This window comes from Oncorhynchus masou, unplaced genomic scaffold (assembly GCF_036934945.1).
Source record: "Oncorhynchus masou masou isolate Uvic2021 unplaced genomic scaffold, UVic_Omas_1.1 unplaced_scaffold_2724, whole genome shotgun sequence".
Classification (NCBI taxonomy): domain Eukaryota; kingdom Metazoa; phylum Chordata; class Actinopteri; order Salmoniformes; family Salmonidae; genus Oncorhynchus; species Oncorhynchus masou.
This window is the reverse complement of record NW_027009158.1, coordinates 15343-35415: the sequence shown is the minus strand read 5'-3', so window position 1 is coordinate 35415 and position 20073 is coordinate 15343. Positions and strand designations below refer to the sequence as shown.

The following is a 20073-nucleotide window of genomic DNA, read 5'->3' as shown; positions in this document are numbered from 1 at the left end:
GTTTAATTGCACCATCAGCAATAGCTTTGGAAGTGTTTGTTTAAACAAAAAACAGTGTATATGGTAATTTTTAGAGATTAAATTATCAACTAAACCCTGTATAACGGGAATCTCTTTTGCGGCGCACCGCATGGACGAATCGAAGAGGATCACTCCATAAAAACTTCTAAACGGTCAAAACCATTCGATTGTGCTATATACAGTGCATTCGGAAAGTATTCAGACTCCTTGACTTTTCTACATTTTGTTAAAATGTATTAAAATAAAAATCCTCAACCTACACACAATACCCCATAATGACAGAGAAAACAGTTCAGACATTTTAGCAAATATATTCAAAACAAAAACAGAAATACCTTATTTACATAAGTATTTAGACCATTTGCTATGAGACTCGAACATTGGCGCAGGTGCATCCGTTTCCATTGACGATCCGAGAGATGTTTCTACAACTTAGTGGAGTCCACCTGTGGTAAATTCAATTGATTGGACATGATTTGGAAAGCCACACCTGTCTATATAATGTCCCACAGTTGACAGTGCATGTCAGAGCAAAAACCAAGTAATGAGATCGAAGGAATTGTCCGTAGAGCTCTGAGACAGTAATTGTGTCGAGGCACAGATCTGGGGAAGGGTACCAAAAATGTCTGAAGCATTGAAGGTCCACACAGTGACCTCCATCATTCTTAAATGGAAGAAGTTTAGAACAACAAAGACCTAGAGCTGGCCGCCAAGCCAAGCTGAGCAATCGGGGGAGAAGAGCCTTGGTCAGTGAGGTGAACAAGAACCCGATGCTCACTTTGACAGAGCTCCATAGTTCCTCTGTGGAGATGGGAGAATCTTCCAGAAGGACAAAAATCTCTGCAGCACTACACCAAGCAGTCCTTTATGGTAGATTGGCAGATGGAAGCCACATGACAGCCCGCTTGGAGTTTGTCAAAAAGCACCTTAAGACTCATCTCAGACCATTAGAAACAAGATTCTCTGAACCACCAGCTTTCATGTGTTTTGAGCAAGGAACCTAAACGTTAGCTTACTTTCTTCTCAAAACGTTTTTTTTTTTTTGGTCCTCCAAGTCAGTGGCGGTGTTGAAAAATCACAATTGGTTGACACTCTACCTAAAACAAGTACTAATCTACACTGGAGTTTCCGACCAGAAGTAATGAATGTTGCCGAGTTACAGTTTTGACTTAAATCTACTTTAAAAATCTATGGCAAGACTTGAAAATGGACTCACAGCTGTAAAAATCGCTGCCGAAGGTCACTAAGGTGACTCCAATACATACATTGACTCAAGGTGACTCAATACATACATTGACTCAATGTGTGTGAATAATTACGTCAATTAGATATTTAACTTTCAATAAAATGTGAAAACAGGTCTAAAAACATGTTGTTTTCACTTTGTCATTATGTGGGCCGTGTGTGAGATTTTGAAGAAAAAATGCATTCATGCTGCAACAAGTAGAATATGAACACCATCTTAGGTACTGTATCTTAGTCATTTAAGCTCTGATCCAGAGACTCACAGGAGAAACTGCTCCAGAGGCACAGACAGACATATTTTATTTTTAACCTCGTCGGCTTCAGGGACTCGAACCAGTGACCTTTTGGTTACCGGCCCAATGCTCTTAACCGCTAGGCCGACCCTGTATCAAGACAAGTGTGAAATCTTGAAAAAGGGGAAAAAGACGCACATTCTAACGATTAGACCAATTATGCCAGCATTCACTTATTGAGACAAATGGTCACCCATCTGTCTCTCGGTGAGCATTCATTATCATTGGAGACTACAGGACACAGGTGTGGAATGCACTAAATTTAGGGGACAGATTATTTCTCTGTTGGTGTCCATTGTCTGTTCCTCCTACAGGTAAACAGGCAGGGTGAGGTCCCATCGCAAAGTCTGCATCCCAAATGGCACCCTATTCCCTATATAGTGCACTACTTTAGACCAGAGCCCTATGGAACCCTATTCCCTATATAGTGCACTACTTTAGACCAGAGCCCTATGGAACCCTAATTCCCTATATAGTGCACTACTTTAGACCAGAGCCCTATGGAACCCTATTCCCTTTATAGTGCACTACTTTGACCAGAGCCCTATGAGGCCCCGCTCAAAAAGTAGTACACTAGGTAAGGGAACAAGGTGCCATTTGGGACACAAACAAAGTCTCAAAGACAATTATGGAAATATTCCCCCCAGAAGAGAATAGGACTAGACTAGAGCATGCAAATCTCTGACATTTCGTTCTGCATGATTTCCACTGAGCTGACCTAGCCTCACAGAGTGTGTCAATAAGCTACATCGACACTGGGCCTGAATGCTGTCTCTCCAAAAATGGTTATCCGTCTGTAGTTTTAAGCTGATCAAACTTTGGAAGAGCTACTTTCCAGAGCAAGTCGAGGCATTCAAAGTTCAATATTAACCAACTAAGAAACAGGCCCATCTGATACATGTTCCATTTTTAGGATATGTTCAAGGTTTGTTAGTTTGATGTTACGTAATGTTTAACTTTTTTCTTTGCTGACCAACTATTTCTTCCATCTAAAGTCCACCGTCAGTTCTAATCTAAAGTCCAGTTTAAACCCAATCTCCCAGGCTTGTGTGTTCATTATCGTCTGGTATTAACTGATATTTCTCACACAGCAGGCTATGTAGGCTAGTCAAAATAAGGAACACACCTACACACACAGTTAAAAACAGAACATGATTCTGCTTACCTCTATAGACTGTGATGGTATCTTCAGTTTGGAAAGGCTGGGCTTGGTGCTTTTCAAGTCTGGTAAGGGTTCATGATAAGACTGCCCATGGAAGTCTTCTGGAGAGGAGCTTGAGGTCCGGGCTCGCTGGTCACCTGGTCCTGGCCGTCCATGGAGCGCGGACGTAGGCTGTTGGCTTCTGGGGCATGACCAGGTTGGGTTTGGAGGCCAGGGGTGGAGGAAGGTCTGAGAGGGTAGGGTTGCTCCATCGATGGCCGGAGGTGGGATGCTCTCTGGGGGTCATCCAGGGGGGACACCATGGGGAAGTGTGAGTCAGGGTGTGGGGAGAGGCGGGAGCCTCTCAGGGTGCAGTGGGGAGTCCTGGTGTTCAGAGTCGCTGGGGTCACTGGAATGTAGGGGGGATAGGGGATCGGCTGGGGGGGGGACAGGCGGAGAGGACTGGAGGAAGACTGGCACTCCCTCAGGTCTGGCCAGAGCTCAGTCTTTCTCTGGTGTGGGTCTGGGCAGGCCTGGCCCTGGCTGAGACTCAGGGAGGACTGGGTGTAGGAGGAGGAAGGACCGTGGATCTTCTTCAGAGGCTGGCCAGAGTGGTTACTACGGGGGCGGACCACTACTCTGGCTCTGGCTTGCCCCGTACTGAGGAGGGTTCTGGAATGGAGGCTTCGCTCGGTCTCGGCTGCGAGATGGCCGCCATACTTTGTGGTGACATGAGATTGAGGGTCCTTAGAGAAGCTGCTGTCCAAACACTGAGTGTTGGGATTGTTCACATCCTCATAACTACCCAGCATCCTCTGGATACGGCTAGACAGCTCATCTCCTTTGTTCGTCTGAAACAGAAAAGAAAAGGTTACTCAGGTACATCAGTGTTTGTTAAGAAGATGGGTTCTTATCAGCGCGACAGTAGTTGTTAGCCTTGAAAATGAATAAGAACAATACAGTCTGAGACTGAGGAGGAGAATAACATCTTGCTACACGCTCTTCGTTGTTGCGGAAGTTGACCTGATACTGCTAAAATGTTTACTTTGCATCGCTGAGTCTACCTTTAAAAACCATGATTTAACTAGATAGAAATCAGCTGAACTGTGTTCTTTCTAGATAAAACCATGGTTTAACTATCTAAATATTACTGTTGCCCTTCGTCTCTGTATGTAGCTGACTTTTTGGCAACCAATCAATATGACCTTTAAAAAGCAGGAGAGTAGACAAGATGAAGTTCTGCAGTTACATTAGCTAGCTAACCCCAAAAGGGCTGTATGGGCTCACTGCGTCCTCCAAAACATCCTCTTCAGAATAAGGGCAATGTTGGGCTGTGGTTCAGGAGATAGATGGGGGGGGGGGACGCATCTGGATGCAACCTTTAGCCTTCACCAACACACTCCGTCATGGATTTTAAGAACGTATAGGATTGGTGTAAGCATTGGCTTGAAGGGAGTTTCCACTATTGTGGAATGCATGGCGGGGAGTGTGCAAGAGTACACGCCAGGAGAAGGGTGGAGAATAGGTTGCCAAAGTCCCTACAGTAGAAGACACAGAAACTGAAGAGGGAAGCGAGACAACTCGCTGGCTCCTTATTTCTGGTTCATATACAGGTCAAAGAACTAAGTAGACCAGGCCAAACTGCTGTCGCATTGGTGCCTATGGGAGAGCCACCCCTTAAACAGACGGGAACTGTGCCAATTTTTGTCAAAATGGTAAAACGCCTGAGTAAGACACCTTCCATTTATCCAGCACCTTTGGTACAGCATCACCTTAGTGAAGACAAAGAATCCACCTATGCTTTGCTTCACCATCAATCAGATGGCCTGGGCGGAGTACAATGCCTGTCCCTAACAGGCTCCTACCTCACTTCTCTCTGGTCAATATGAGACGCTATGCATTGTGAATAAACCAGCAGTACCTAACCCTAAGCCTGGATGTTAGTGACAGCTAATTCATCCTACAACATTGTTCACCTTGAGAGGCTGGCCTTGTTCACAGACCCAACTGACGCCAACACAACATAAGGATTTGCCAGAATGAACCAAATGCATCACAACAGGCAGCCGACCAAGGAAACAGAGCCTCCCATTCATCCACTGAACAAACAAAGCAATCAGCTTAGCCATGGTAAAGAGATATACTTTACAGCTGCCAGCCACCAAGGGAAAGCAGTGCTTCTTTATAAGAAATGACTGAGTTAACAGGAGAAAAGGGAGGGTTGACTGAAAGAGTGATTGAGGCGGTGTTAATTAGAAAGGGTGGTATGCTACTTGAGGACTAGAAAATGATCTAATAACGTTATTTGGTTCATATTTTCACAACTATTTCTAATTTTCATGTTTTTTTTTGTTTTGTTTTAAGGATTGTTTAGAAACATCTCAAGCCATCTCAAGCTCATCTTGGCCCACTTCCCTGACAACACAGACAATGCATCGCTTCCGTGTGCCCAATAATGTTTGTACCATGTTTTGTGCTGCTATCATGTTGTGCTGCTGCTGCCATGTTGTCATCGTAATGTGTTGCTATCATGCTTTGTTGTCTTAGGTCTCTATGTAGTATTGTGGTGTCTTTGTCGCGATGCATTTTGTCCTCCATTTTTAATCCCAGCCCCCATCCCCACAGGCGGCCTTTTGGTAGGCCGTAATTGTAAATAAGAATGTTAACCGACTTGCCTAGTTAAATAAATAAATAAAATATTATTTTTTTTAGATTCATACAGCCTCTCACTGACCCACTGGGCACGAAGGCCAACCAGCACACAGACACGGAATTAAAAAGAGAGTCTCACCAAATTACATTATTTTAAGCCACACCATCTTATTTCCTAGGGAGCCTAAATAGCGAACTGTGTTCCTTTAAAAAATCAGGGGTGGGCAACTTTGATTGTAGCTCATGAGGAAGTGCAGTGGCTCGAGGGTCTGCATAGCCACATCCATAACGACAAAAGCCCTAGCATTTTGGGGGCCCGAAATTGTGTTGTGGGGCACCCCACACCTTGCAAGCAACATTTTTTTAGCAGCCCTACTTGACCGCAGAGATACATTTATAGTTATTTTCTGCAATTCTACACATTTTGCCATTGGGCGGAGAGACGATTTAGCAATTTTAATAACTAATTTCATGGTTGGTAATTTGACCATGATTAATACAAGTTCAGATATTTGAACCGTTAGACTAAATAGCTTTTGTCAAATTGACATAAAAATTTATTTTTGATAACCCAAACCATTTTCCTAACCTTAACCTAATTATCCTGACCTGCCATGTCAATTCTCCCAACCTGCTGCACAAGTTATATTAACCGGTGAAAAGTCCATTTAGACAAGAGCTGTATCCAGTCCAGACAAAAACCACCCCTGCTTTAAATAACAAGCGGCTGCTGGAGCTGACAGGCTCTGATGGGGGACAGGACTAACTGGTTGGCCCTCCGGTTTAGAGTACTCCTCAGGGGTTCCCACTCCCTCCTGAGTAGTGACACGGTAGGGGGCTCCCAAGAGGCCTCATTAACCGAACAGCACCATAATCTACAGAAGACGTGGCTGGCTGGGGATTGCATCGATTTCCAGAGGACATGACTGGCTGGGGGTTCCCATCTGTCTCCAATCACATGCTGGGATTTACATGCTCACTTGGGGACTTGCAGTCCTCACCCAATAACAGGCTGGGATTTCCATCCACATGCTGCGTAGACCACAAGAGCATTAGTAAGGTCGGGCACTGATGGGGTTGAGGTCAGGGCTCTGTGCAGGCCAGTTAAGTTCTTCCACACGATCTCGACAAACTATTTCTGTATGGACCTCGCTTTATGCACAGGGGCATTGGCACGCCGAAACAGGAAAGGGCCTTTCCCAAAACAGTTGCCACAAAGTTGGAAGCACAGAATCATCTAGAATGTCATTGTATGCTGTAGCATTAAGATTTACTTTCACTGGAACTAAGGGTCCAAACCCGAACAATGTAATAAAGCCCCAGACCATTATTCCTCCTCCACAAAACTTTACTTGGCACAATGCATTGTGGCAGGTAGTGTTCTCCTGGCATCCGCCAAACCCAGAATCATCTGTCGGAATGCCAGATGGTGAAGCTTGATTCATGACCCCAGAGAACAGTTTCACTGCGCCAGAGTCCAATGACGGCAAACTTTACAACCCCTCCAGCCCGCGCTTGGTGATCTTAGTCTTGTGTGCTGTTGCTCGGCCATGGAAACCCATTTCATGAAGCTCCCGACGAACAGTTCTTGTGCCGATGTTGCTTCCAGAGGCAGTTTGGAACTCAAGTGATGTCAGCCGAATCCACTAATTTTAAAGGGTATCCATATACTTATGTATATACAGTGCATTCGTATCTATATACTTTTGTACATAGTGCATTTGTAAAGTTCAGACCCCTTGACTTTCCACATTTTGTTACGTTACAGCCTTATTCTAAAATGTATTAATTAGTCGGTAGCCTAGTGGTTAGAGCATTGGACTAGTAACCGAAAGGTTGCAAGTTCAAATCCCCGAGCTGACAAGGTACAAAATCTGTCGTTCTGCCCCTGAACAGGCAGTTAACCCACTGTTCCTAGGCCATCATTGAAAATAATAATTTGTTCTTAACTGACTTGCCTGGTTAAATAAAGGTAAAATAAAATAAAATAAATAAAGTCCCCCTCCCCTCAATCTACACACATACCCAATAATGACCAAGCATAAGCAGGTTTAGAAATTTACAAATGTATTAAAAATAAAAGTGAAATATTATATTTACATAAGTATTTAGACCCTTTTCTCAGTACGTTGAAGCACCATTAGCAGCGATTACGGCCTAGAGTCTTCTTGGGTATGACGCTACAAGCTTGGCACGCCTGTGTTTGGGGAGTTTCTCTCATTCTAGTCTGCAGATCCTCTCAAGCTCTGTCAGGTTGGATGGGAGCGTAGCTGCACAGCTATTATCAGGTCGCCTCAGAGATGTTCGATCGGGTTCAAGTCCGGGCTCTGGCTGGGACACTCACAGACATTCAGAGACTTGTCCCAAAGCAACTCCTGCGTTGTCTAGGCTGTGCGCTTAAGGCCGTTGTCTCATTGGAAGTGGACCTTCGCCCCAGTCTAAGGTCCGGAGCAGTTTATCATTAAGGAGCTCTGTTCATCTTTCCCTTGATCCTGACTAGTCTCCCAATCCCTGAAAAATATAGCCATAGCATGATGCTGCCACCACCAAGCCTCACCGTAGTGATGGTGCCAGCTTTCCTCCAAATATGATGCTTGGCATTCAGACCAAAGAGTTGGTTTTATCAGACCAGAGAATATTATTTCTCATGGTCTGAATGTCCTTTAGGTGACTTTCAGCAAACTCCAAGTGGGCTGTCATGTGTATTTTACTGAGGAGTGGATTCCATCTGGCCACTCCACCATAACGGCCTGATTGGTGGAGTGCTGCAGAGATGGCAGAACCTTCCAGAAAGATGACCATTTCTGCAGAAAAATTGGTCACTCTGACAGAGCTCCATCTGGTTCATGGTCACCTCCTGATTAAGGCCCTTCTCTCCCGATTTCAGTTTGGTCTGGTGGCCAGCTCTCTCTAGGAGAGTCTTGGTGGTTCTAAAACATATTTTATTTTAGAATGATGGAGGCCACTGTGTTCTTGGGGACCTTCAATGCTGCAGAATGTTTTGGTACCTTTCCCCAGATCTGTGCCTCGACACAATTCCTTCGATCTCATGGCTTGATTTTTGCTCTGACATGCACTGTCAAACTGTGGGACCTTATATAGACAGGTGTGTGCCTTTCCAAATCATGTCCAGTAAATTTTAAATTTACCAAAAGGTGGACTCCAATCACATAGTAGAAACATCAAGCATAACCAATGGAAACAGGATTCACCCAATCAATTTTGAGTCTCAAAGCAAAGGGTCTGAATACGTACATAAATATGGTATCAGTTTTTTTTTGTGTGCAAAAGTTTCTAAAATCCTGGTTTCGCTTTACCATTATGGGGTATTGTGTGTAGATTGAAGAAAAACATTAAATTTAAATCAATTTTAGAATAAAGCTGAAATGTAACCAAATCTGTAAAAAGTCAAGGGGTCTGAATACTTTCCAAATGCATGTATATAGTATGCACACACACAGTCCACCCTGGCCCCAACTCATTTCAGACCTCCCTAAGAATGACTCAAAGCCAGGCCTATTCCCTAAATCAGGGATGGGCTGCGCCAGTCCTCCGGGGGTTGGAGGGGTGTCACACACTGTCCACATCCTCGTCAACACAGCTGATTAAACTAATTGCATTCTAAACTGAAGATCATGATTGGAGTCAGGTGTGTTAGCTGTGGCAAAAGTGTGATACCAATCAGGCCCCAGGGGACTGGAGTTGCCCCATCCCTGCACTAGGCTGAGCCAATTACATAAGAGAAGGTAAAAAAAAACACCCTTGAGCCTGGAGCTAGCATTCACTACAGCTCCATCAATGAGAGCATCTTGACAGGCTGTATCACCGCTTGGTATGGCAACTGCTTAGCATCAAACCACAAGGAGCTACAGAGGTCAGTGTGCATATCCCAGTACATCACTGGGGCCAAGCTCCCTGCCACTGAGGACCTGGATACCAAGTGGTGTCTGTTCAGGGTCCTGTTGGGTCCAGACTTGATGCATCGGTACCGCTTGCCGTGCGGTAGCAGAGAGAACAGTCTGTCTATGACGTGGGTGGCTGGAGAGTTTGACAATTTGCCCTACAAATGGTCAAACACTCCAGCCACCCACGTCATAGACTGTTCTCTCTGCTACCACACGGCAAGCGGTACCGATGCATCAAGTCTGGACCCAACAGGACCCTGAACATAGTCTACCCCTAAGTCAAAAGATTTCTAAATAGTTAAGCAAATAGCTACCTGGACAATCAGCATTGACCCTTCTGTCACTAACTCTTTATTATCTATGCTGTTGCTAGTCACTTTAGCCCTACCTATACATACATATCTACGTCAATTACCTCACACACCTGCACATCGACTCTGTACTGGTACCACGTTACTCATTGTGTATTTATTCCTTGTGTTTTCTCTGCGCATTGTTGGGAAGGGCTCGTAATGATGCATTTCACTATTAGTCTACACCTGTTGTTTAGGAAGCATATGACAAACCAATTTTATTTGACTTCAGTGGTAACTAGACCTAGGGCAAAGAGGGGGGGTCACGGTATGAACGCAGGTCATCACGTCCAGAGCAACGCCTAACTACATCAACGAGATGTTCTGAGGAGTTTCTAATAAAAGGTTGCAGTCGAATTCACAACAGCTCATCTCTTAAGAGCGACACACTGACACGTGGGCTGTGTTACAAAACAAACTGTTACATTATCAACGTGCAAACGCATTGGTCATGAAGTCATCAAGCAAAACACTTCCTCTGGCCTCTAATTCTCTTATTTCAAATAGAATAATTAATAGCATCATATAAAATAACCTGTATTTTGGGAATACGTCGGAATGTTTGTAGTTGTTATTAGGACTGCAGGAGGACATACTAAGGGCCTAGAGAAGAAGAAAAGAAAGAACAGGAAGTAGTCTGACCTTATAGGGTTCCCCGAATAGGGGAACGGTCTCCTGGTAGAACTCCTTCTCCTGGAAGGTTCCCTGATTCCGCCGCTCCCGCTCTTGGATGCGAAGGAGGTTCCTCTCCTCATTGTAGCTGTGTGGGGGGAGGAAAAAGAAAAGAAAAAAAATCAGACAGGTTTAGAGTGGACACTTTGAACAGAACACATTTCTCAAGTCTGTATATGCTTAACTCAGACTTCAGGGTAAATTCAATGATGCACAGATATCAAAAATGGAAGACTTGGGCGAAAAATCGAAATACTTGGGTAGATCTCAGGTTAGGATTTTGGCTTCATAAGGAGAGCAAGTTGATTGGATTTATTATACAAAGTACACCATTACCAGAATAATTTTGAGAGTCCAAAATGGTGTAATTGGGGGGGGTTCCATCATTCAGTGAGTGCCTTCAGTAAGTATTCACACCCCTTAACGTTTTCCACAGTGTTGGGTTACAGTCTGAATTTTAAAAGTGATTCAATTGAGAAAACACATTTTACTGGTATACACTCACAATACCCCCATTTTGTCATGAAAATGTATTGAATTGTATTGAACCCTTTGTTTTATGGCAAGCCTAAATAAGTTCAGGACCCCAAAAAAATGTGCTAAACCCGTAAGTTGCATGGACTCACTGTGAGCAATAACTGTTTAACATGAGGTAGTCATTCAAAAATCATCCCTGTACCCCACACATACAGATAATTGTAAGGTCCTTCAATCGATCAGTGAATTTCAGACAGAGTCAACCACAAAGACCAGGGAGGATTTCCAATGCCTCACAAAGGGCACATGGTTTAAAAATATAGAATGTATTTTGTATTTTTTAAAGCTGACATTAAACATCCATTTGAGCATGGTGAAGTTATTAATTATGCTTTGGGTGGTGTATCAATACACCCAGTCGCTACAAAGATACAGGCGTCCTTCCTAACTTAGTTGCCGGAAAGGAAGGAAACTGCTCAGGGAATTCACAATGAGACCAATGGTGACTTTAAAACAGTTACAGAGTTTAATGGCTGTGAAAGGAGAATACAATGTTGATCCATCAGTTGTTACTCCAAAAATACTAACCTAGTGAAAAGGAAGTCTGTACAGAATAAAAATATTCCAAAACATGCATCCTGTTTGCAACAAGGCACAAAAGTAACACTGCAAAATATTTGGCAAAGAAATTGACTTTTGGTCCTGGATACAAAGCATTCCGTTCATATTTTCAAGCATGGCGGTGGCCGCATCATGTTATGGATATGGGATTTATTTTAGGATAAAAAGAAACAGAATAGAGCAGAGTACAGGCAAAATCCTAGAGTAAAACTTGGTTCAGTCTGCTTTCCAACAGACACTGGGAGACAAATTCACCTTTCAGCAGGATAATTAAGTAAAACACAAGGCCAAATTAACACGAGTTGCTTACCAAGAAGACAGTGAAGGTCTTTCAGTTAATCTACTTAAAAAAATATGGGCCAAGACCTGAAATTGTTTAAAATTATCAACAACCAATTTGGCAGAGCTTGAAGAATTTAAAAAATAAATTCAAAAGTGGTAAATGTTGCACCATCCAGGTATGGAACGCTTGGGGACTTACCCATAAAGACCCATAGTTGTAATCAATGCCAAAAGTACATTAAAAATATTGACTCAGGGGTGTGAAAACATGAGATTTTCCTGTATTTTATTTTTAATAAATTGGCAAAAATGTCTAAAAACACGTTTTCATTGTCATTATGGTGTATGATGTGTAGATGGGTAAGAGAAAATATATTTGATCAATTTTGAATTCAGGCTGTAACAACAAATGTGAAGTCAAGTCAAGGGGTATGAACACTTTCTGAAGGCACTGTATCTGGAGACAGGTGTAATTATAGACAGAGACACAGTCCTATGGGGTTGACATCATCTGTTTCAAACACTCCCTCTAGAATGGCACACTGCCAGAATACATATAAAAATGGACAACGACTTACTTTACTGGATTTAAAAAAAAAAAATCAGCTCTGTTGAAGTAAGAAGGGTGTGGATAACTTGATCTGGGTGGAGAACTTGGATGTAGCTTCAATTGTCATTTGGAAATCTGGCAACAAAATAGACTGCCCTCAAACAGGTTGGCTATCGTCCTGCTCTGCCCTGATTCATGTAATTCTATAGGAGGTTCCTAGAACACGCTCACTACCCAGTGGTGTATAGTATTTTTACAAGTTCTACTTAAACAGTTTGGGTATGTGTACTTTACTATTTATATTTGACAACTTTTACTAAACTACATTCCTAAAGAAAATAATGTACTTTTTACGCCATACATTTTCCCTGGCACCTAAAAGTACTCATTACATTTAAAAAAAATTAAAAAAATACTTAGCAGGACAGAGAAATGGTTCAATTCACACCCTTACCAAGAGGACATCCCTGGTCGTCCCTACTGTCTTTGATCTGGCGGACTCACTAAACAAATGCTTTATTGGTCAATTCTGTCTGAGTGTTGGAGTGTGCCCCTGGATATGCATGTAAAAAATAACAAAAAAAATAGACACCTTAATATAGTATTCAGACCCTTTGCTATGAGACTCGAAATTGAGCTCATGTGCATCCTATTCCCATTGATCATTTTTTTGATTTATTGAAACCTTTATTTAACTGGGCAAGTCAGTTAAGAACAAACTCTTATCTACAATGGACTGCCTACCCAGGCCAAACCTGGACGATGCTGGGCCAATTGTGTGCGCCCTATGATACAGCCTGGATTCGAACCAGGGACTGTAGTGTACTGAGATGCACGCCTTAGACTGCTGCGCCACTCGGAAGCCCATCATCCTTGATATGTTTCCACAAGTTGGTTAGAGTTCACCTGTGGTAAATTCAATTGATTGAACATGATTTGGTGTGGTCCCACAGCTGACAGTGCATGTCAGAGCAAAAATCAAGCCATGAGGTTGAAGGAACTGTCCGTAGATCTCCTAGACAAGATTGTGTCAAGGTACAGATCTGGGGAAGGGTACCAAAACATTTTTGTAGCATACAAGGTCCCCATTGACTCATCACATACAGTGCATTCGGAAAGTTCAGGCCCCTTGACTTTTTCTATATTTTGTTTACGTTACAGCCTTATTCCAAAATGGATGACAGTTTCTCCCCCTCACCAATCTACACACAATACCCCATAATGACAAAGCATAAAACCGTTTAGGAAAAAATATATATATATTTTTTTAATAATCATCATATTACATTTACATAAGTATTCAGAACGTTTGCTTAGTACTTTGTTGAAGCACCTTTGGCAGAGATTACAGCCTCGAGTCTTATTGGGTATGACGCTACAAGCTGGTCACACCAGTTTTTTGCAACTTTCTCCCAATCTTCTCTGTAGATCCTCTCAAGCTCTGTCAGGTTGGATGAGAGCGTCGATGCACAACTACTATCAGGTCTCTCAGAAACGTTCAATTGGGTTCAAGTCCGGGCTCTGGCTGGGCCACTTGAGGACATTCAGAGACTTGTCCCAAAGCAACTCCTGCGTTGTCTTGGCTGTGTGCTCAGGGTTGTTGATCTGTTGGAAGGTGAACCGCCGCCCCAGTCTGAGAACCTGCTCCAGAATGCACAGGACTTCAAAGATCTCTGTACTTTGCTCCATTGATCTTTCCCTTGATCCTGACTAATCTCCCAGTCCCTGCTGATGAATAACCTCCCCACAGCATGATGCTGCCACCACCATGCTTCACTGTAGGGACGGTGCCAGGTTTCCTCCAGACGTGACACTTGGCATTCAGTCCAAAGAGTTCAATCTTGGTTTCATCAGACCAGATCATCTGGGAGGAGTGGCTACCGTCTGGCCACTCTACCATAAAGACTGATTGGTGGAGTGCTGCAGAGATGGGAGAACCTTCCAGAAGGACAACCATTTCCACAGAGGAACTCTGAAGCACTGTCGGAGTGACCATCATGTTCTTGGTCACCTCCCTGACCAAGGCTCTTCTCCCCCGTGCTCTGTTTGGTCGGGCGGCCAGCTCTAGGAAGAGTCTTGGTGGTTCCTTAACTTCTTCCATTTAAGAATGATGGAGGCCACTGTGTTCTTGGGGACCTTCAATGCCGCAGAACTTTTTGGCACCTTCCCCAGATCTGTGCCTCAACATGATCCCTTATCAGAGCTCTACGGACAATTCCATCGACCCCACGGAGTTGTTTTTGCTCCGACATGCACTGTCAACTGTGGGACCTTATATATACAGGGGTGTTCCTTTCCAAATCATGTCCAATCAATTGAATTTACAACAGGCGGACTCCAATCCAAGTTGTAGAAACATCAAAAGATGAATAAAAACAGGATGCACCTGAGCTCAATTTCGAGTCTCATAGCAAAGGATCTTAATACATATGTAAACATAAATAAATAAATGTTTTACTGTTTTTGATTTGTCATTATGGGATAGTGTGTAGATTTGAGGAAAAACATTTATTTAATCCATTTTAGAATAAGGGGGTCTGAATAGTTTCCAAATGCACTGTACACTGCTGTACATTGTTGCTACCTGTCTGTCACTTTATTTTGAGGTATACCTGTATGTATACTGAACAAAACAAAAAAATGCAACATGTAAAGTGTTGGTCCCATGTTTTATGAGCTGAATAAAAAGTCCCTGAATGTATTTTTTTAATGGTGGTTTTGAAGCAGTGGCTTCTTGCTTGCTTAGCGGCCTTTCAGGTTATGTCGATATGGGACTTGTTTTACTGTGGATATAGATACTTTTGTACCGGTTTCCTCCAGCATCTTCACAAGGTCCTTTGCTGTTGTTCTGGGATTGATTTGCACTTTTCGCACCAAAGTACGTTCATCTCTAGGAGACAGAACGAGTCTCCTTCCTGAGCGGTATGACGGCTGCGTGGTCCCGTGGTGTTTATACTTGCGTACTATTGTTTTGTGGAGTGGTTGAAAAACAAGTTTTAATAACTCCAACCTATGTGTATGTAAACTTCCAACTTCAACTGTATATAGCCAAGTTGTCATTATTCAGTACTGGTACCCCATGTATATAGCCAAGTAATCCTTACTCAGTGAGCATCTATTATGTGTTTTACTTGTGTATTATTTTTCCTTTCTCGCTGCATTGTGGGTAAGGACCTGTAAGTTAGCATTTCACTCTTAGTCTACACCTGTTTTTTACAAAACATGTGATGAATACAATTTGATTATCTTTCAAATCTTGGCATGTTTTCAAACCATTACGGTCCATGATATGGGCTCCTGAGTGGCGCAGTGGTGTAAGGCACTGCATCTCAGTGCTAGAGGCGTCACTACAGACATCCTGGTTTGAGTCCAGGTTGTATCACAACCAGCAGTGATTGGGAGTCCCATAGGGCGGCGCAAAAAAATTGGCCCAGCGTCGCCCGGATTAGGGTTTGGCCGGGTTAGGCTGTCATTGTAAAATAAGAATTGTATTCTTAACTGAATTGCCTAGCTAAATACAAAAATCAGCAAGGGTACAGATTCCACATTTGGATCACCCTCAAGAACGCAAGGCATTATTGTGAAATATTGGAGTACGGGCATGCCATTTTGATTCCCATGTGATGCTATTTACAAGTGTAAATCATGTACAGCCACTGTAGTAAAGCTGCCTGCCACAGTGGTGGTCTGATGCACACTAACCCCTAGGTCCCTTAAAACTGATTATCACCCTCCTCACCCAAAATCTCATCTCCTCTCTCTTAAATGAAGGCACAAGAACACACCAGACTGATAAGGACGAGAAGGATCATTCATGAAGCTAGTGCTACTTCTAAATCCAGCCATCCCATAATGTAGCCTGTGTAGTGTCTGGCTTTTCAGAAGGGATGCAAGAATGAGCCTTTATCCAAAATGTAGGCCTATATCACGACCATGTCTGCATGACATCATTAAAATACAAAGGGCATACTATAACATAACATACTATAACATAACGTAGGCCTTGCTGAGACCTACAGGCAAAACGTTGGCAGGCGCCTGCACTGGAATTCCTCCGAACCACAAAAGTCGGCTGATGGCAGGCTTTTAAGTTTTATAAGAGGCGCAGGGCTGTCTGTAGTTAGCAAAGTAGAAGCAACACGCAGCATACTAGCCTCCACTAAAGAGAAGGGCTGTGTGATGAGTGGGGGAGGAAAGACAGAGAGACTCCTTCCCCTGCAGTGGGCAAAGGTCAACATGTGGTTCACCCTGTATCATTACTTACAATCCACTGACTAGTATACATTGGAGGTGAAAAGATATTCAGCCACTGATGGTAAACAAAGGAAGTTTGTCTCAGTAAAAAGATGGCTTTTAAATTAACCAACCATCTTTATTGGTAAGCAAGGTGCAACAGCATTTATTTTCTCTAGTCTAGATTTAAAATCAAACTATTTGTCACACGCACCAAAGATAAGTGTAGAATTTACAGTGAAATGCTTAGAGAGTGATTTGAAGAGACTACAGAGTTGATACCTAAGCGCAAATAGCTACATTCTTCATATACAAATGGGTCCATTTCTCCTGTGCTACACCTTTAAGGTTTAGCTTCATGAGGACAGTTTACCCCTCCACATCAGCTGGTGCAATGGTTTCTCCCAGTAGTAGACAAGAGTAGGGTTCAATGCTATACAAAGGCAGTAGACGGAATTAACTTTCATCAACCCCAAACACAGGTGTGTGTCTGCCATGCTGCTGCATGCATGGGATGTGTGAACCTGTACTCAATATAAGGATGTGATAGCAGGGTACTGTGGGCATAATTAACTTGTATTATTTTCCTTATTAGGCCAATCAATCTATATCTAGGACTATTATGGCTTTACGCAGAGACAATATGGAGAGTTTTTAGACAAGGGACTATCAGCAACTATTGATGGTTTCGTCAACAATAACTATTCATTTCAAACCTGATATTAAAAAGTTGAGTAGCTAAAAATATTGATATAAAAAAAGGTACAATGGATGGAGACATGGTAAACTCGCATTCCTCCTTTCCCTGCGTTTAGGGAAATTGTATTTATTTGCTAAACAAGTTTCGATTTGAGACCTCTAAAAAAAGGCAATCAGCTGTTCATGCGCGGTGGTTAGCTATTCGCCATATTCAATCCTGCTGGTTAGCAAGTAAAAATGTATAACAAGGAATGATTGAAAGTATACTAGTAGCTAGTTTTTCTGTCCGAAATTAAACTACGGTTAACGTTACCTATCAGTATCAGGTTTAAAACGCAAAATCTAGTTTAAAAAACAGCATGCGAACTGCTAGATAGGCATCTTACTAACACTGCCAGGATGGAGTGAAAGATCAAACTTCTGACGTGACAATTAAATATCTAGTAGCTAAATTCGTGAGTAACGTTTGCTAAGGAACGTTAGCTAGTTAAACTCGCAGGACCACATTACATAATGGCCAGTTATTTTGTTATCCAAAATAATGTTAGCTGGCAAACTAATATATATCGACTAATTTAAAAAACAAACGACGGAATTGTTATCTAAATGAGCTAACTAAAATGTTAGCCGGTGGTGAGGTCGTGCGCTAGCTCCTAAATCTAAAAATACACTGACATCGTCGATCAGCTGGTTAGCAGTGGCACCAGTTTGCTAGCTAAATCACACACCAGCTGTGGCAGTGAGCAGGCTAGTTCCAGCTGATTCCACCTCCTTCGGCTACGCTAGCCGCGTTACCAATTCAGGTTGTTTATTTTATTACGCTTTAAAAATGGCAAATAACTTCGCCAAACTCCGTTTAAAAACACGCTTCTAGCGATATCCAAAAACGTAGTTATCAAAGTAACGAGTCAAACTCAACTTTTGGAACGACTTAGCGTCTTTTTAGCTAGCTATGGTCAAATGGATTTGAGATAGTTCGTAGGTTAGCTAACGTTCTCTGCTTACCTTGAACGAGCTGCCATGGTGCGCCTCAACAAAAAAAAACAAATTGTAAATTGCTTGCCATGTGTTTCTGACAATCCTTGATTGGATAATCTCTCTCCCCCTCCCCTCTCCTTCTTGATTACATTGTTTACCAGTCAAATGTCATCGAAATGTTTATATAAATGAACTGTCAATAACTGTTCTTTCACAGTTCTCTGCTAGTAACTGTGCATATGGATCCTGGTCTCAGGGCATACTGGGTTGTTCTATTTCATGCAGTCATCCGGGGGGGACACACAGTGGAGCGAGATACGATGGCTTTTGTACTAAAACAGAAAAGCAACCTGCAATAAACAAAAAAACGACTGTTCATATGTTCTACTTATTTCCAAATTATATTTCTGTTGTATATTATAGAATGTGTTTTCTTTCTCGCGTTTTTCAATTGTCAACTTTAAAACAAAGTTTGCACAGTTCCCCCTTGCACGTAGGGAAATGGTACAGCCACACCATTCCTATTATGGACATGTTATTCTTCTCTCTGAATCACCACCTTAAACTATTGCCAGGGATAGCAATCAAACAGTTTTATTTTATCTCTGAACTGAGAACTACACATACCATTAGACAGCACAGGCTACTGCTGGATACAGAATTATATTGAAAGAGTTCATATTAATTTCCCCAATTAAATTAAAATTACTGATATATTTTATGATTATGTAGTGCTGGATACAGAATTATATTGAAAGAGTTCATATTAATTTCCCCAATTAAATTAAAATTACTGATATATTTTATGATTATGTGGATAGTTAAAGTATGCCTTCCTATAAATTAATCTAAGTTATTGATAAATGTGAAGAATATAACTGATAATGGCATCCCATAGATACTGAACAACATTCCAATAGTAGTTTTTTTTAAATAAATTCTATTTTCGTGGAGACACTCATTGAATTGAATAGAGTGATATAAAAAACAAAGTTCAAATCAAATCAAATGGTCAAATCAAATTGTATTTGTCACATACACATGGTTAGCAGATGTTAATGCGAGTGTAGCGAAATGCTTGTGCTTCTAGTTCCGACAATGCATTAATAACCAACAAGTAATCTAATCTAACAATTCCACAACTACTACCTTATACACACAAGTGTAAAGGGATAAAGAATATGTACATAAAGATATATGAATGAGTGATGGTACAGAACGGCATAGGCAAGATGCAGTAGATGGTATCGAGTACAGTATATACATATGAGATGAGTAATGTAGGTTATGTAAACAGGAAAGTGGCATAGTTTAAAGTGGCTAGTGATACATGTATTACATAAAGATGGCAAGATGCAGTAGATGATAGAGTACAGTATATACATATACATATGAGATGAGTAATGTAGGGTATGTAAACATTATGTTAAGTGGCATTGTTTAAAGTGGCTAGTGATGCATTTTTGAGTTGAGTCAGTATGTTGGCAGCAGCCACTCAATGTTAGTGGTGGCTGTTTAACAGTCTGATGACCTTGAGATAGAAGCTGTTTTTCAGTCTCTCGGGCCCTGCTTTGATGCACCTGTACTGACCTCGCCTTCTGGATGATAGCGGGGTGAACAGGCAGTGGCTCGGTGGTTGTTGTCCTTGATGATCTTTATTGCCTTCCTGTAACATCGGGTGGTGTAGGTGTCCTGGAGGGCAGGTAGTTTGCCAAGTTCAATGGAGCCTTAATGGGTAGGCCTATAATTCATACCATGTCGCAGGAGAGAACGACTGCCACCTCACATTGAAGCCAAGGAAGATAAAGGCCAATCGCAGTACTGCAGAAAACAGGACCACCATTATAGACCAGCGTGCACAACTACAGGGGCATTTTAGATGAGCACTTGTTAGGTATTGCACAATGAGCACTTGTTAGGTATTGTTAGATATACCAGCACTGTCAGAACT

General features: G+C 42.3%; 1 protein-coding gene across 1 annotated transcript in view; it reads right to left on the bottom strand.

Annotated features, from left to right (window-relative positions):
* Positions 1 to 18238, bottom strand: part of LOC135533851 (AF4/FMR2 family member 1-like) — a gene marked incomplete at its 3' end in the record, with an annotated part of 34884 nt that extends 16646 nt beyond the window's left edge. The window contains exons 1-4 of the mRNA XM_064961059.1: positions 18150 to 18238; positions 10253 to 10370; positions 2915 to 3551; positions 2725 to 2822 (exon numbers count right to left, since the gene is read on the bottom strand). Of these exons, the coding sequence (XP_064817131.1) occupies positions 2725 to 2822; positions 2915 to 3551; positions 10253 to 10370; positions 18150 to 18166 (870 nt within the window). The remainder of the gene's footprint in view (positions 1 to 2724; positions 2823 to 2914; positions 3552 to 10252; positions 10371 to 18149) is intronic.
* Between the last annotated feature and the right edge of the window lie 1835 nt (positions 18239 to 20073).